Genomic DNA, 15688 nt, shown 5'->3' on the forward strand with positions numbered 1-15688 from the left:
CAAGTAGTTCTACCTGTAAAGCATTACCATCTTTTTGTGCTGCTTTTGCTGCGTTTCTTTTATAAAGCCCCTACGTTTCTTTAATGTTGATCTTAAACTAGTTGATTAATTAATACTTAAATTGCATATATATTTGTATTTATAGCACTTTGCTATTCCTGCATGTCCATCTCTATTACCCTTTATATCAATATTTCATTTGTTCATTTTCTGCCACAACAATGGCCTCAATATCTCTCAAAAAAATAATGCTTATTTTTCATATCTTGTAATGAATTATATTAGGTTTATATTACCTTTTCGAAGTTTCAGCATGTTTAAACCTTTTGTAGGACAAATGTGTTGCAAATACGGTGTTGTTTTCCAAACTGGTATCCAAAACAAAAATATATGTGACCTGTATATATCATATCCTTCAAATATATCCTGGTACATTATAATAAAATGATACAATTGTCTTTTAATTTCCCTCCTTGAACCTTAAACATATTTATTTCAGAAATACCCTTTCTTCTTCTATAACTTTAATAATTTAGAGTGCCTATAGATTACGGTACATTTCACCTTTCTCCTTACATTACCTTCATGTTAAACCCCCTAAACCGGTGTTTGAATGCCTCCTTACCTCCAAAATCTTCAATTGCCCAGCTTTGGTGATCAAGTCAGTTAACTGTTCACTTTTCTACCGTGTATTACCTCTCTTTGCATGAGAGCGAACTAAATTGGCGAATCATAGAGTTAGGCTATCTCGAATGCGTGATGGCTATCTCGAATGCGTGATACCGTGTGAGGTAAAGGGTGATGCCGAGAGAAACAACACTGTCGCTAGCTTAATGTTTGTTTCATTTAACTGATGCATCGTTTCTGGGCACAGAGATGCCATCAGTACACCGTTTTACACCGAAACACTGGTCGCCACTTGTTGCAACGTCAGATTCCTTCTCTCCGGTCTGGGAGGACGGAGGATTAGAGGAGGGGGGACTCCGTCACATCCTCGGTCCAAGTATGGGCATGAAGTTTACACGCAGCGGGGAATCCTCTCACTGGAGCTGATGAATGGGGAGGAGGGCCGAGGGAGCTGCCAAAGTGTATATAAGGAGAGAGAGGGGAAGTCGCTGATGTGAAATCCACAGCAAGCAAATACCAAGCGAGGAGCAGAGACGAAAAGGAATACCTTTTAATTGCTTTTTACACCTTTTGACACAGACCACTTTGGATCATTTGTTGAAAACCATCAAAAGGGGAGTTGAAAGAAAACAGTCATCTGCATAATTTATTTTACATTTTCTCCTTTTACCTTTTTCCCTGGGAGAGACGGACTTCTAAGAGCAGCATCAGTATGTTGAACAATATGGATTTGAATGCGAAAGACTCTTTTTACCCTCAGTTTGACAATTGCAACAGTTCTTCCATGGGAATGGACAACAGCGTGCGGAAAGATAACCAGGAGGTTTATGTCGATGCAGAGCGGGGGGTACCTGCCCAGTTTGGCCACGGTGAGTCCGCATCTTTGCACAGTCGATTAACATTTGCATGCAAGATCATTTAAATGTGTTGAATATATGAGAACCAGAGGAGATAGAGAACTCTTCCCGTACGGTCGAGTAGGCTATATTAAGGCACCTTATCAAAGCATTCCTGTGCCAAAACAGCATGAATGTTTATGTAACGCTGATTTTTCATCCTCGTTTAATATGCGCTGATTCTCAATTATAAATCACTCGCGATAACAAAGTTTTCTCTCTTGTTAATTCAACAGAAGGAACCCCAGCTACCCTCAAAACCGAAGCCTCCAACTCGGAATTTGCTTTTAACCCTTGCGAGTGCCCAAAAGACTCCTACACCCCCTCTTCGCTCGCCTACTCCGGCAGTTTCTATGTTGAGGCATCTCAGGGAGCGCCGTGCAGCACCGAAACACTTCTCAATATGATCACTGAGATCGTGGGTATATCAACACTGCCACTTTTAGACGTGCAACAGAGCATCAACAGTCGGGGAACTTATCCATCGCCTGCGCCGATGGACAGCAGCAATGGGCATTTTGGAGACCCCGGCGTCAAGAGGCAGTCCTACACCTGCTCCGGACCTTCTCCTCCCGTTTACTCTCCTGACCAGACGTGCCCGAGTTACGCTGATGATCAGAACCAGAAGAAAGACGAACCAAAGTCAGAGGCCGCTTCCTTCCCTGTCGTGGTTAAGAATGAGTTTGAAAGCAGCTGCTACGAGTGGGGAACATTTACCAAAGCTGGCTGTTTGGAGACGAGTTTCCAAACAGAAACCTTCCCAATGTCAAGCGATTTCCCCCCTGAGCAGCAGATGGATGTCAAGGAACTTTTAGACACATTTCCCCCAATATGTCCTAACCCAGAGATGGAGTTTAAAGTGGAGGGAGGTATCAAACAGGAGCCGTGTTTCTCTGACACCTGTTCTCAGAGCTACTCCAGCCCCATGTACAATAATTACCTCCCTCCCCCTCCGATGGGCCTCTCCTCTAACCTCAAACCCTTTCCCGAACCCCCACAGCCATCTAACCAGTGTGATTCCTTATACACGTCTCCAGCTTTACCAAGCACCATAGACTCCATCCTTTACTCTTCCTTGTTGCCAGATTCATTCGCCCAAAGTTACACCACCCGTCCTACAAAGCCCACCCGGGCCCGGAAGAGCCCCGCCGCCGCTCACGGCCCCGCCAAAGAGAAACCCTTCACCTGCCCCATGGAGAGCTGCGACCGGCGCTTCTCTCGCTCCGACGAGCTCAACCGGCACATCCGCATCCACACGGGCCACAAACCCTTCCAGTGCCGCATCTGTTTGCGCAGTTTCAGCCGTAGCGACCACCTCACCACCCACACCAGGACTCACACCGGGGAGAAGCCGTTTTCCTGCGACACGTGCGGGAAACGGTTCGCCCGGAGCGACGAGAGGAAACGGCACGGACGCGTACACCTGAAACAGAAGGAGAAAATGGAAATAAAGCCACAGGTGACCACCAGCGCGTGGACTTTCACTCTTCCAGAGGGAATTTGAAGACAAAGCTGTCTGTCCAAACATAGCCTACACGACATTAGGATCTTTCCGTCTTGGAAGATAAAGCCAGCTGACTACAAGTTAACGTCCAAGTTGGTTTGACTGGCAATGCCTGGCACGAGGTTTCGCAAATATTGCAATTTTTTTGAGGAGCAGAAAGGAAAGGAGAGGTCTGCTTCGGCCTTAGTGCCTGCTGCTGATGCTGCTGACTTAATGCAAAGATGCACAAGTTGAAAAAGTCGATAAACAGATCATAAGTGACTTGTTGCTGTTACTGTCAGTAGAGCCAAACCTCTCTGCTGCGGCATTGCATGACTGCTGCTCAGCACCTCTTCTTCTGGACAGCTCCAACCTCCATCTCCTCTGAGCCTGTATGGATTGCACTTACAGATTATTAATATCTCCATTTAAGATTCTTATTTTTTGCTTTTAGCATTCTTAGAGCAATGGTTTGGACTATGTTTCTTGAAATGCATGTTTATGTCAGTATTTCTTTTCCTTTAAGCGGAATATCAACCACTGTCAAGGTACTCCTTCACTCCACAGTGAAGGTTATTGACATGAATGTAGGCTAACATATTTATGGCTTTGACCATAAAGCTGTCCATCTTTGATCAAATGTAGTGTTTGTTTGAATTCTTTTCATTTGGCTGTCAGTGTTTTTTGTCATTGGTCTTTGTGTAGTGTTACAATTAATTGGATTATTACAATTGTGAAAGATATATCATAAATGGGAAATAAATATATTTGTATAACTGTACTTCTTTGTATTTTTATAGCTAATTGTATATTTTACATTTATCACATTTGAGTGTCATTTATCAAGGTGAAATGTATTCTAAATCATTAATAATGTCTTGGTTTTTGAGGGCTATTGTTTAGTAACACAATATTTTAAATGTTACAATTTGATATCAGAAACATTTTCGCACTTCATCCCATTGTTGGTATGATAAGAGTTATTTAATTAAACTGCTGGTTTAGTTTGAAAAAGGACCAGTATGTACACTAGTTGTGGTACAGCTTTTCAACAAAAAGGATTTTACAGTATGTACAGAAGTATGTTTAATCAAGCTAGAAATGACTAGCAACATATAAAATACTGCTTTTGAGTAATCAGGTAGCACACATTGCTGCGAGTTTCTGTGGATTTTACCTTGGACTTTACCATGAAAGGGTTTTTACTCCTGGTATCTTTTGCTGGAGATACTGTATGCTGAAATGTACACTTTAGCAACAAAAAAAATAAAAAATTGAAATGATCACCAACAGGGTACGGTACTGCAAAAAAAGTAATTTAACTTGCCTTAAGTTATATTAACTGTTCAAGTAAAGATTTTGTACATAAACAGTTTCTACAATACTTTAAATGAATATTGATGTTGTTATTTTTATGAAAAGTTTATGAACAAAATAAACAATTTCTGGAAGCATCACGTTTCTTGTGTGTGGTTTAAAAATTATCCAAATGATATCTCTTGCTCACCTTGCCCACTCTGTGTCAGACCCCTGTTGGAGCATTCAGATGAGTGTATCTTTTCCCAAAATATAAATGATAACAGTCCACGTGTGGCACCAGGCTGCAGCCCTTCCATGAGACGTCACGGTGCTAGCCTGACTCAAAAGGCTTTTGACTAAAACACATTAAAGAAAAAAAAACCTATTACTCAGTGCTGGGATTTTGAATCCCCTCGACTTCAAAGATCACTTTCCTCATGTTCTAAATGCTGAGATGAACGCCATGTGTGGTAATCTCAACAGGAAAAGTCTTAAGTTAAACAGGACATTTTCTTCCCATGTCAATGAGATGATCTGATGCTCTCCGTTCATTCATTCCTTTGTTCATTCACTCACCATTTCTGCAATAAAAGGATATTAATTTCCACTCGATTGCTGAATGCGATTACGGTCTATTATCATGTAATTTATTTCTCTCAAATAATGGCGGTACTAAAGTATGCTCTTGCCAAAGCTGCATGTGCATTCTTGTAAATGCTGTTAACAGTCTTCTTGAAAACCTCTCTGCTATAATAAAAAGTGGCGCAAGCCATTGCTTCTTTTTATGAAAATTGATATGATCCTATAATGAACAGATCCAAATTGTGCTGAATCTTCAAGTAAAGTGGTACAATTCCCAACACTTTGAGCATAGTAATGTCTAAGATAGGCATATGTGTATTTTCGAGTTTGGGGAGAAGACGGTTGTGCTGATCCTTTAAATAGGATTCACAGATTCTTTGTGCTCTGTGCTTCTCTATAGGAGGCCAAGATCTTACATCTGTCATTGCAAGCCATGCAGGCATGTCTTAGCAGGGACTCCGCGGCGTATGACATGCATGTGCCCGTGACGCAGACGGCTTTCCGGACACTACGGTGCTTGCCCACGGCGGTGCATAAGTGTCTGCGTTGTCTGAAGATGACAAACATACTGTACCAGTGTGAAAATGCAAGCTGCCACATGGAGCCCTGTGAATAGTATGTACCCATCCTCTGCTGTCCATCACTCATCATCACTTACAATAGCACAGGGCCTATCTAGCATCAACGCACACTCCTTTATCTGTGTTGTTTTAGTGGCAAACACTGTCCAGTGATGGACTGTTGAGGTTTTGAATTGCATTGATGTGCAGGCACAGTGACCATTATCCAGACACTTGAAGATTGAAGAGTTATTGAACTCTGGCCAGTGATGGAATTTCTGCATTTGTGCATTTGGAAGCTCAAATTCACATTTGCATACTGTAAATGGTCCTTGAATTATCTACAGCATGTGCGTACGCTTTCGGCTGCGTTGTCTTTATCGAATACGTTTAGCATGTCATAAACCTTCCTAACTCCCTCTCTGATACAGACTAAAGACATAAATCAGTTATTTTCCACTGACTGACATTTATGTCTTTTTACTCCTGTAGATAAGCGTAATTGCTGAAGCCATTAAGTGATTGTGCTGGGAGGGCACATGATCGACACTGAGAACCATGATTTCTCAGAACGCGGACCTCTGCTGTGAATAGTGGCACATCAAGTCCATTAAATCCCGCCAGGATGTTACTAATGCTAACATGTTAACATTAGGACTGTTGCACTGGGGGAGGTTTATCCAAGGCTAGTGTCTGCTTGTGACTAATATATTCCATAATATGTAAGCAGGGAGAAAACCATAAACAGATGTGATTTCACTTCTTCATTGTCTCATCCAATTAATCGCTTTATGCAGGATTGCTTTTGGATAAGTCTATAGGACTATTTATTTGCTGTACCAAATGAGTACTTTGGCTCAGGATGAAATAAAAAAAAAAATCCCTAAAAATGACAGTGAAGGATTAGATGGTCCCGAATTCTGAGGATAAGTGTCATTGAAGAATTATACTTACATGTTCAATACTTGTAAGCTTTCTATTTTTTATCTTTTTTCTGCTTAATCTATTCATTTTTATTTAATAATACACAAATACTGATCTATGTTCTATAGGCTGATAACTGAAGCGCACCCTCAACAGTCTCAAGGCAATCCACATCTGTGCTGCCATTAAATATCTGAAGTCTGTCTTCTTAAGAGGGACAAGTGCGGCCCCAGTCGTCGTGAAGAGCCCAACATCCCTTTTATCCATGCTTGAACTCCAAACAATTCTCGCTCTACAACAATAATCCAATAATGAATTTCGGAATGTATGAAAAAGGGTTTATTTGCTTGTATGAAGGATCGGAGGCAGTTTCAGTGGTTCAAGCTTCAGGTATCAGGTCACCTCAAGTACCTATTAATAATCACAGTCCTACTTGAGACGGTCCATATGGCCCCACAGTCTCATTCACTCGTGGATTGATCTATTGTGGGATAATCACCACATAATTTTATGCGCACCTTTAAAATGTGGACCAGGGCACGTCATGGTCCTTGGGGTGGGCTCAGTAATCAAGGTGCATAATCGCATCGCGGTAATGGCAATCAGGCTTAGCAGATTAATTCCTCGGATCATACATCAGGCCGTCGGTCCTGTATCTGATCATGAAGAAGGGTGTAGGTGGTCTGGAGAGTGCGGGTGATTAAAAAGAAGAGAACCATTGCGGCGACAAGGAGCTCGTTATGCAAACATTTTAAAGTGCCTAATTTCTTCCATTGTACTGGCTCCAAATTTCTTCATTTTTTTCAACTGATCAGGCAAAGCACAAAACTGAGGAAATAACTTTTCTTGCTCCTTGAACTTTATGTCAACCCAAGTGTCAAGGAGTTCAGTCTACCACGTTTGTCCTGGTAATGGCATCTCTATGGTTACTAACACTTGCAGTATATACTGTATCTAAAGTGAATGGGAAGCAGTCAGCATACCCCTGAAAGCTGAATGTCTTCACAGCAAATGCCCTTGGAAAATTCCAGGTTTGAGCCCACACAATAATGCAGCAGTGTACCTTATGCATACCGTGGAAGCTTCCAGTAATTGGGACAGTCAATATAAATCATTATGTCAGTCCATACAATCCATTTATTTTTAACCTGTTGTCTGACAGCCTTCTGGGTTGGATGCTTGTTGCTTCAAGTTAGTATAGCAACAGTGCACTCTGGTAGCTTATATCATAACTTAAATAATAGTATTTTTAACTAAAATCACTGCTTCTAGTGACAAACCTGCAGAGAATCATGCCCTGATACTGTAGTTCAACTCAGTTCTGTGAAGCATTTGAGCATCTTTCAGATCATTGTTTTGGTTTTACAACTGCAACTTGTTGCTTCACTCTTAAAGCTCTCACTGCATAGTCTTTGGGCGCACCAGGAAGCTGTTTTAGGCAAAACAAGCTCTAAAAGCTGAATGTAGTCTGCTCAGCAACAAACAGCAGGTTGACAAAGCTGGCAACTAGCTGGAGAACATCTCAAAGCATTTCGCAGATAATAAGCTAGATATTCCCCTAAAGAGCTGGTCGAGACCAAAACCAGAGTTTAAAGACATTATTGGAATACTTATAATTATCAGGTTACCAGAAAGGCAACTCAAAATGTATCTGAATGTTTATTTTTTTATTTTCTGGACGTGTAAATAACCAACAATATAATGAGTTTACCATATCAACTTTATATGGTGATATGTGTTCACGTTTGTTTCCGGCATCCCCAAAAATACAGCTCTTGAGAGAAATTATTATTATTTATTTAGGTTTAAACGAAAAATGCAATCACATGTTTACCATCCAGACAACCTGCCCCTGTTCGTACTAAAACACGGACCTGATTAGCTTTTCTCCATTTCCTTCCATAATGATTTTTTTTTTATTCAAGGGTCATACACCAAAAGGTGCCCAGCACACATGTGCTTGTAAAACCTTCGGAGGCAAGAGAAATCAAAGAGAAATCAAGTGAATACAGACACATAAGTTCAGAAATAAATGTAACAAATTAAATATACAATGCTGAGCGTATATGCGTGTGGTAAACTACATTTATCTGGTACGTAAAACAGATAGAAGTGAATATCTGGAAGACCTTTCATTAACAGCTTAGCTCACAGATCATGAAAAAAACAGTAGAATAATGCATTTCACTCTTAACCTCAGCCAAATAGCACTGGTGACACTTTCTGTCCTCCTCTGGCTTTGGGAGCATCCAGTTTTCACAGCCGGAGGCGGAATGCCAGATCTTAGCTGAGCACAAATAGACCCCTGAGCTCTGACATATTGCTTTCGATGGAAAGTGTCCTTGATAACACAATGACTTCTCAGTCTTTGCTTGCTTAGTAGTTCTTTTGACCAATTTCCTTCATCATTTCCAGATAGCAGAGACTTCAAATAACTAGAAGGCAACTTTTATAAATGCTGCTCAGGATAGTTTGGATGGCTGCGACAGCGGCTTGCAGTGACAATAGGAGGAAATGTTAACCATTAACCTGATCAGCTGGCGGCAAAGCACTACAGCTTCCTCCAACACTGAATGATCAGTCACATCAGTCATGATATACGTCAGAGGGGATGTGCAGGAAAAAAATCTATGCTGACACAATTTGCTAGAACAGTTAACAATTAAATAGTACAATGATGTTTGTGGAGGGAAATTAGCTTAGGGTGCACAGATATCATCAGCTTCCACGGGAGAAACGTAGCTGGAAGCATCCTGGAGTGACAGTTATGCTTCTGAGGGAAGTGTGTGCTTGTGGATAAAAAAGGTATTACTTATCTGGAAACCTGCCGCCACATTAGCAAGCAACCGTCAATCTGAAATAAAAGTGTAAAATCCACTCATCTATACAACATCAGCATACACACACAACTGTTGACCCCTCTTCCCATAAAATAAATTATCGTCTGACCATGTGTCCGGTAGAGCTGTGAGTGATTACTTTAGTGCTTTGACATTTGCAACAGCAGTAATGAGGCATGTCTGTGACAGCTGTGTCACTACCAGCAGCCTATGTCTCTGCTGTTCAGTTCAACGCTGGGAAGGAGGCATACTGTGGCCAAACACTGGCACTCTCACTAGATAATGATGGTTCACCGATGGAGAAGCAGAGAGAAGCAGAGAGAAGGTGTCGAAGTCGAAGGAAACCGTGCGCACATGTGTGTTTCCACCTAGAGAAAGAAGTGAGGCCGATTGAGAGTGCATGTGAAGTGTATTAGTATATGTGTGTGTGTGTATGCATGTCTGTCATTGCCAAGATGGAATCAGAGACTGGGAGAGGAGGCTGGGACATAAAGACTAGTAGTGTAAAAATGAGTGGGCTGAACATACAGTGCACACTCCCGTCAAGCATGGTGACGATTTGCATGTGCACACCAGCTTCCAACGCCAACCACAGTATGTATTCTGCATCTAAATGAACCATAAAAATCAAGCGTCGTTCTTTGGAGCTCCATGAAATGTATGCAAAATGTAGCTACTTCAACATTAGCGACTGGCTCTCTCTGCCGCAACAGTTGTGTTAATGCTAGCTGAATTCTGGTAGTTTGAGGATTGGAGCCATTAGTAAAGAATAACAGAGAGAGAGCAGAGAGGCTCATTATTTTCTACTCAGGTTCTCGGGGGACCTGAATCTTACAGATGCATTCAGACATTTTGTAAAGGTTTAAAATCATTTGGGCTTTTCAATTCTGTGTAACCTTGATTCTATTTTACTGTTGATATTTTTTCTCTTTTCTTTTGCCGTCTGTTCATTTCTGTTCTACAATCAGTTATATTTAATCAACTATATTTTGATGTAGATGTAGGTGTTAGTGCTCGCCAACGTGTGAGGAACAACTTGAGATAGGAAAGAAGTTCTCCTTCTGCCTTAGAAATTAAAAGTAGCAATACCAAAAAGAAATGAGACACCATTACAAGTTAAAGTGTTTAACATTTTTACTGAATTAGTCTAATGTAGGCTGTTACAGACTACGACATGTTTGGGACAGTTTTGCACAAAACAAGGGCCGACCCCCATCACTTACATCAAAGACACATTATGAAGAAATCTCTTTATGGCGAGTTTGAACAACATGAATGATTAAGGCAAGCAAAACCTGTTCCAATGTTCATAAAGCCACTTGACTTATTATTGAAGATTGATTTAAAAAACGGTCAACCTAAAACTTTAATGTATTAATCGTGAATGTACACATGCACTCTTTCTGTCATTGGATTAAAATTGAGGATTCATAAGGAAAATGAAGAACATTGAATATGTTATAACTTTAGGGTTTTTATTTGTACCATGTATACTAAATATTTTAATCTGTATTATTGCATCATATTGTAAATGTTAAATCTGCAGAATGTCTGTTAACTGCTGCTACAATATTTCCCTCTCGAATGTTTTCTGCTACTTCGAACTTAGAGATACCTTTCATAAGAAAACACTGAAAGTTTTCTCTAATATGTTTTTTTGACTGACACATTAACTTTTAATATATTATCACATTTATGGCATTGTTACATATTAAACTGTTCAGTAGTTCATACAATATTGAGATATCCTTCATTTTTTCCATCTAGATGTACGTGCTTAAGATTGTAAGCAACTCTACCTCTGATAGAGTATTATTCTTAAGTTAAAAGCACATTTGGAGCATTTCTCCTTTGCTTAACGGTTGAAAGACTGGAAACAGAGGTCTAGAGAGGTTTGAGAAGCAACAGAAGTCCGCAGGCTCTTATCAAACCACAGACATTGCATTGAAGCGGCCTTCACTGTAACCACTCGGCTAGGAAGGTGCTTAGAACTGGAGTATTTCTACATTGTTGTATGACTACTTTTACTTAAGTGTATGTTCTGAATACTTCCATCAGTGAGAGCTTGTACAGTACCTGCTGCTTCACCCCCTTCTGGTTAGCAACAAAGCAAGGCCATGACACAGTCCCCTCCCCTGCTTATCCCTGACTGTTGTCCCTTAGTAGTGCATAATGACCGGCTCTGCCCCCCCTCAGTGGCTTTTAGCTGGTGATGGACTGTCACTTTCACAGGGTGGGGGAGTGCACAAAGAGTGACGTACCTCCCTCCCTGTCTGTGTGTATAGGATCCATGCTGGGGTCACACTGGGGTGCATACGGTACAGTATGTTTCCAAAGCCTAAAAGCCCGGGCCATTTATCAAGCAGGAGCTGTCTCTGATCTCAAACCTGTAGAGTGTTGAAAACCTAAAGAGACGCGTTTTGTCCCCCTCCTGGATTCTTGGTGCTTTAGATGGTTTCTTTGACATGCATGAGTCAGAGCAGCGGTATACATTTAAAAATCAAAACATTCTGCTCACTGCAGGTCCCAAAGTCCCCTGCCTTGTGTTGTAAGCAATCACCATGTGAATTAACAATGTGATTTAGGTTGTCGTTTTTTTAATTGCTTTTGTGGCTTTTGAAAGTATATTATGGCCAGTAATAGCTGAAATGGAGACTGAGAGACTTACAATTGTGATGTATACTGTAGCATACAAGGTTAGAATATACAATACTACAAATTGTAAAATGTAAAATACATGTATTTCTCAAGGGGCATGATCTCAAAATCCTCCAATTCAGGCATTGAATGCATTCTTCATCAAAGGTGCACATAATTTAATTTGGAAAATAATAATCCTACTACAAGTTTCCTGCAAAATTAAATTAAATACAGGAATTCATTCTTCATTCAGCTTACAAATATTAGCAGAGCGAATGCTGAGCATGGCAACAGAAGAGGGAGAAAGAGCCTGCTCTGTTGTTGTTAGTCATCAGTGATCCTGTCACTCAATGCTGTGGCGGCATAGGGTTTGCTTCCTGTTAACAAGATATGTTTACAGCATCAGCATTGGGCTCCCACCGTCTGTGTATTTGTGCATTTATACTCCTTGTCACTCCTCGGGATTGATGCATCCACGTGTCTGTTAACTAGTAACTGGTCAGGAACTGCCATCTTTGGGGAGACGGATAGTGACAGGGTCCCGGTCCTCCTCAGTGCTCAGTGGCTGAGGCAGGCCTTCTTTTGTTATGGAGCCAAAATGGTTGCTGGTGGCAGGATGCTGTGTCTAACCATTAACTAGAGTCTCTGCACTCCTGCTACAACCTGAGGTGACAAATGTCCCCCAGAACCTAGGCTGGAGAAACATTAACCTCATCTCAGCTGGGGCTCTTCCTCTATCGTCCTGCAGATAAATAAAGAGCTGCCGATCCTTCCATCACCATCAGCCTCTTCCTCCTCCCACTCATCCACTCTCTGTGTTTGTGTCTCTTTTGGCACCACTGACAGTGGCGTCTTGTGAAGGAGGAAAAGATTGATATGATTAGAGGTAGATGTGCTGCTTCCTGCCTCTGGACGAGAGAAAAGATAATTTATGGACTCATCACTTTGCCAGTCGTGAAAACAGTATTTTTTCTAACAAAGAATAACCCTCAAATAAATTATCATTATGAACGAATACAGAAGTATGATTGAAGTTGAACAATCACTTAAACAGCAGAGCTGGTACAATCAAGGACTTTAATTTATGTAGCAGATTCACTTCATTTGAGATCTTCTACAGCACCTGTGTGGTGCACAGTCATTTTTGACGTGACCGTGCTTCTGTGCATACGGCCTATTAACTCTGCCCTTACATGTTGGAGGTCTCCCCGTGTTTAACACCGCTGCAATATTACCTCCCTCCTTCCACAAGAAGTTAAAAGGGTGACAGATTTAGCTGTTGCTTCCATCATTAAATCCTGTACCCCTTCATAAAGTCAGCAGACCTCCATGGTGTCTCGGCATCGCGCCGTAATGGCCGCTCATGGTCCAAATGGACTGAAGAGCTTTCATGTGTCCTGAACAGTCTACTCCACTCATTACGGCCCATAGTGGTCTCACATCAAACAGCCTCATTATTTTCATCGAGGGAGCAAGCGCACACGTGCGACAAGCTGGAGCTACAAAGTATCTAAGTTCAAATACATTTGCACTTTGTGGATATGTAAGCAAGCTAAAAGCATGTTTCCCCAGACTGGTGACATGCAGCTTTAAGGCTTTAAAGATGGTTTCACTCATATTGATATATACTTTAGCAGTTTCTATGTGAAACTACACAATCTAAATAGCTTCTTCAGCAAGAAAACTGCAGAAATATATTTGTGTGCATGCTGAGCCACCGTAGCATTACATCCAAAATACTATAATGATGAACAAGATTTCCATTTAACATCTATCATAAATGGCTTTCCCCGATCATTAGAGCGCAGCAGAAATGCTTTGATATCAGAGACCATCGTATCAACTCTCTGCTGAATTATGACTATTTATAGATTGAAAGCGTTTTACATCATTTACATAAAAAGCCTCTTTTACTGGACTAATTTAATATTAGCTGACAACAGTTTGACAAGGCGAGATCAAAGGGTAAACTACCACACAATGGCAGGTAACTCTATTAACATGGAAATGAATGCAACAACTCAATAGCCTGTTGTCATACCTACAGTGAACAGCCTAAATAAGTTGCAGTGAAAAATCACAAGGGCTGTACTTGATAAGACATACTCGTGTTACTATGGCAACATCCATGGCTCAAGCAAAGAATGCAGAGATCTGGATAATCGTTGTCATTGTGATACATGGGGCTCTGCCATAAGGCCCGTGTATTACTATATTTGGACCTTAATGTATTTGCAGTCAGCAAGATCAGTTTCCATTCACAAATCATTTCAACAAAGGCAATGCATTCACTGAGCTGCCAGCCACACAAAGGCTTATGTCCATCATTACATCTCTAGGTTCACGATAAATATGCTTCATAGTGTTGTTCGGATAGGAGCTGGAAATAACACTAATTACAATGACATGATATGGTAGTTTGCACATATTAACACTAATCTGTATTATATTCTGTAACAAATGTTAGATTAGTCGGACATCCTGCAGAAATGACATGACGCGTTTGAATGCAAGACATAAACTGAAAAAAAACCTCCATGCATGCATATATGTATATTTATCCGTATGCATTTTCTACACTGTGCAAACAAGTTGCAGAACACATTTTACACTCTTTATTTGCACGTTTGGTTGTCTATTTAATTTGTAGTCAATAAAACACGTCTATATCTAGTTTTGATATTTAAGGGAAGATAAAGGTTGCACTGCTTGCGACACTTAGAGATACTTTAATGGCTGTTGGACAAAACCACAGCACTCAATTATTAAAAAAAATATCATCCGATAAAAGAGATGGTAGTTCCTCATTAGCTAGTATTGTAGTTACATTTCTGCAGACCACTGGTAACATTGGTATTTAGTACCAACTGTGAGTAATGGCAGAGCTGTTTCTTTAAGTGATTTGGAAATGTTTTTTTATTTATTGATTTGGCTTCTCACACCAGTGTCTGCACACACTCATTTTCTTAGCTGGACTGCTTGATGATAAACTGGAGACTTACAGCTGAGTTGCATTGTTGTGCAGTGAACGTGATAATGATTTCCAAGCTGTTAGCCTGCAATTTCATCACATTTTAGACCTTTAATGAGTATAATTGCCACTTGAGGTGATATATTGATATTGGCTAGGCTCCCACATGCTTCTATGTTGTTCTATTGTGTTACTGAGTGTTAACAGGCGGCAAAAGCCCATTTGACTTAGTGATGTAGCAAAAAAATGCCTCGTCCTATGAGGACGCCAGGCTGTCATTTTGCATCGTGTGAGTGTATGGATTTTGCATATTCTCTTATAGTTAAACTATTTATTTTACAGCAGTATGATCAGATAACCATATTAAACTCTGCAGCTAATCCTTATGGAGCTTTTAAATGTCTGATTAAAAAAGAAAAAATCAAGGATTATAAAAGGGTATCAATCGCATAGACTGTTTAAACCTTTTGACATTTTGAATGTTTTATTACGTAGTACGAGTTATATTTGTTTTAATAACTATTATAATGTTCATCGGTTAATCCCTGCATATTACTGGTGCCCCCTGCTGTTCAAAGCTTTAACTGCTATCTCTCTTTTTTTGGTTAACATATTTGCTGTTGCTACATCATACAGCTTCTGCCTATTGATGTGTATAGGGGTCGGTTGTTAAGTCTAATATGACCTATTGAATTACATTGATCTTAAGGTCAGATGCACAGACTCATCTTATTGAAAATATAAAAATAACTACCATAGGGACGGGGTAAGTATCGTCCCAAATGTTTAAATGAAAAGTCTTTCAAGGTTAATTCAACATGTGATCACCAGAGTTTGTCCCCTCAATTTATCTCACATTTGACACC

General features: G+C 40.5%; 1 protein-coding gene across 1 annotated transcript; it reads left to right on the forward strand.

Moving 5' to 3' along the window:
* The first annotated feature begins 1176 nt into the window (after positions 1-1176).
* Positions 1177-3890, forward strand: LOC307015925 (uncharacterized protein). The gene is made up of 2 exons (XM_079644889.1): positions 1177-1496; positions 1760-3890. Exons 1-2 carry the CDS (start codon positions 1340-1342, stop codon positions 3025-3027), a joined length of 1425 nt encoding a protein of 474 aa, XP_079501015.1. The 5' UTR covers positions 1177-1339; the 3' UTR covers positions 3028-3890.
* The last annotated feature ends 11798 nt before the right edge of the window (positions 3891-15688 follow it).

This window comes from Notothenia rossii, assembly GCF_949606895.1.
Source record: "Notothenia rossii genome assembly, chromosome: 1".
Lineage (NCBI taxonomy): Eukaryota > Metazoa > Chordata > Actinopteri > Perciformes > Nototheniidae > Notothenia > Notothenia rossii.

Bases quoted from the DNA above. Each gene is read 5' to 3' on its own strand.
- LOC307015925 (XM_079644889.1), top strand. From the start codon at position 1,340: ATGTTGAACAATATGGATTTGAATGCGAAAGACTCTTTTTACCCTCAG. The intron at 1,497-1,759 runs GTGAGTCCGCAT...TTAATTCAACAG, and splicing joins ACCTGCCCAGTTTGGCCACG to AAGGAACCCCAGCTACCCTC.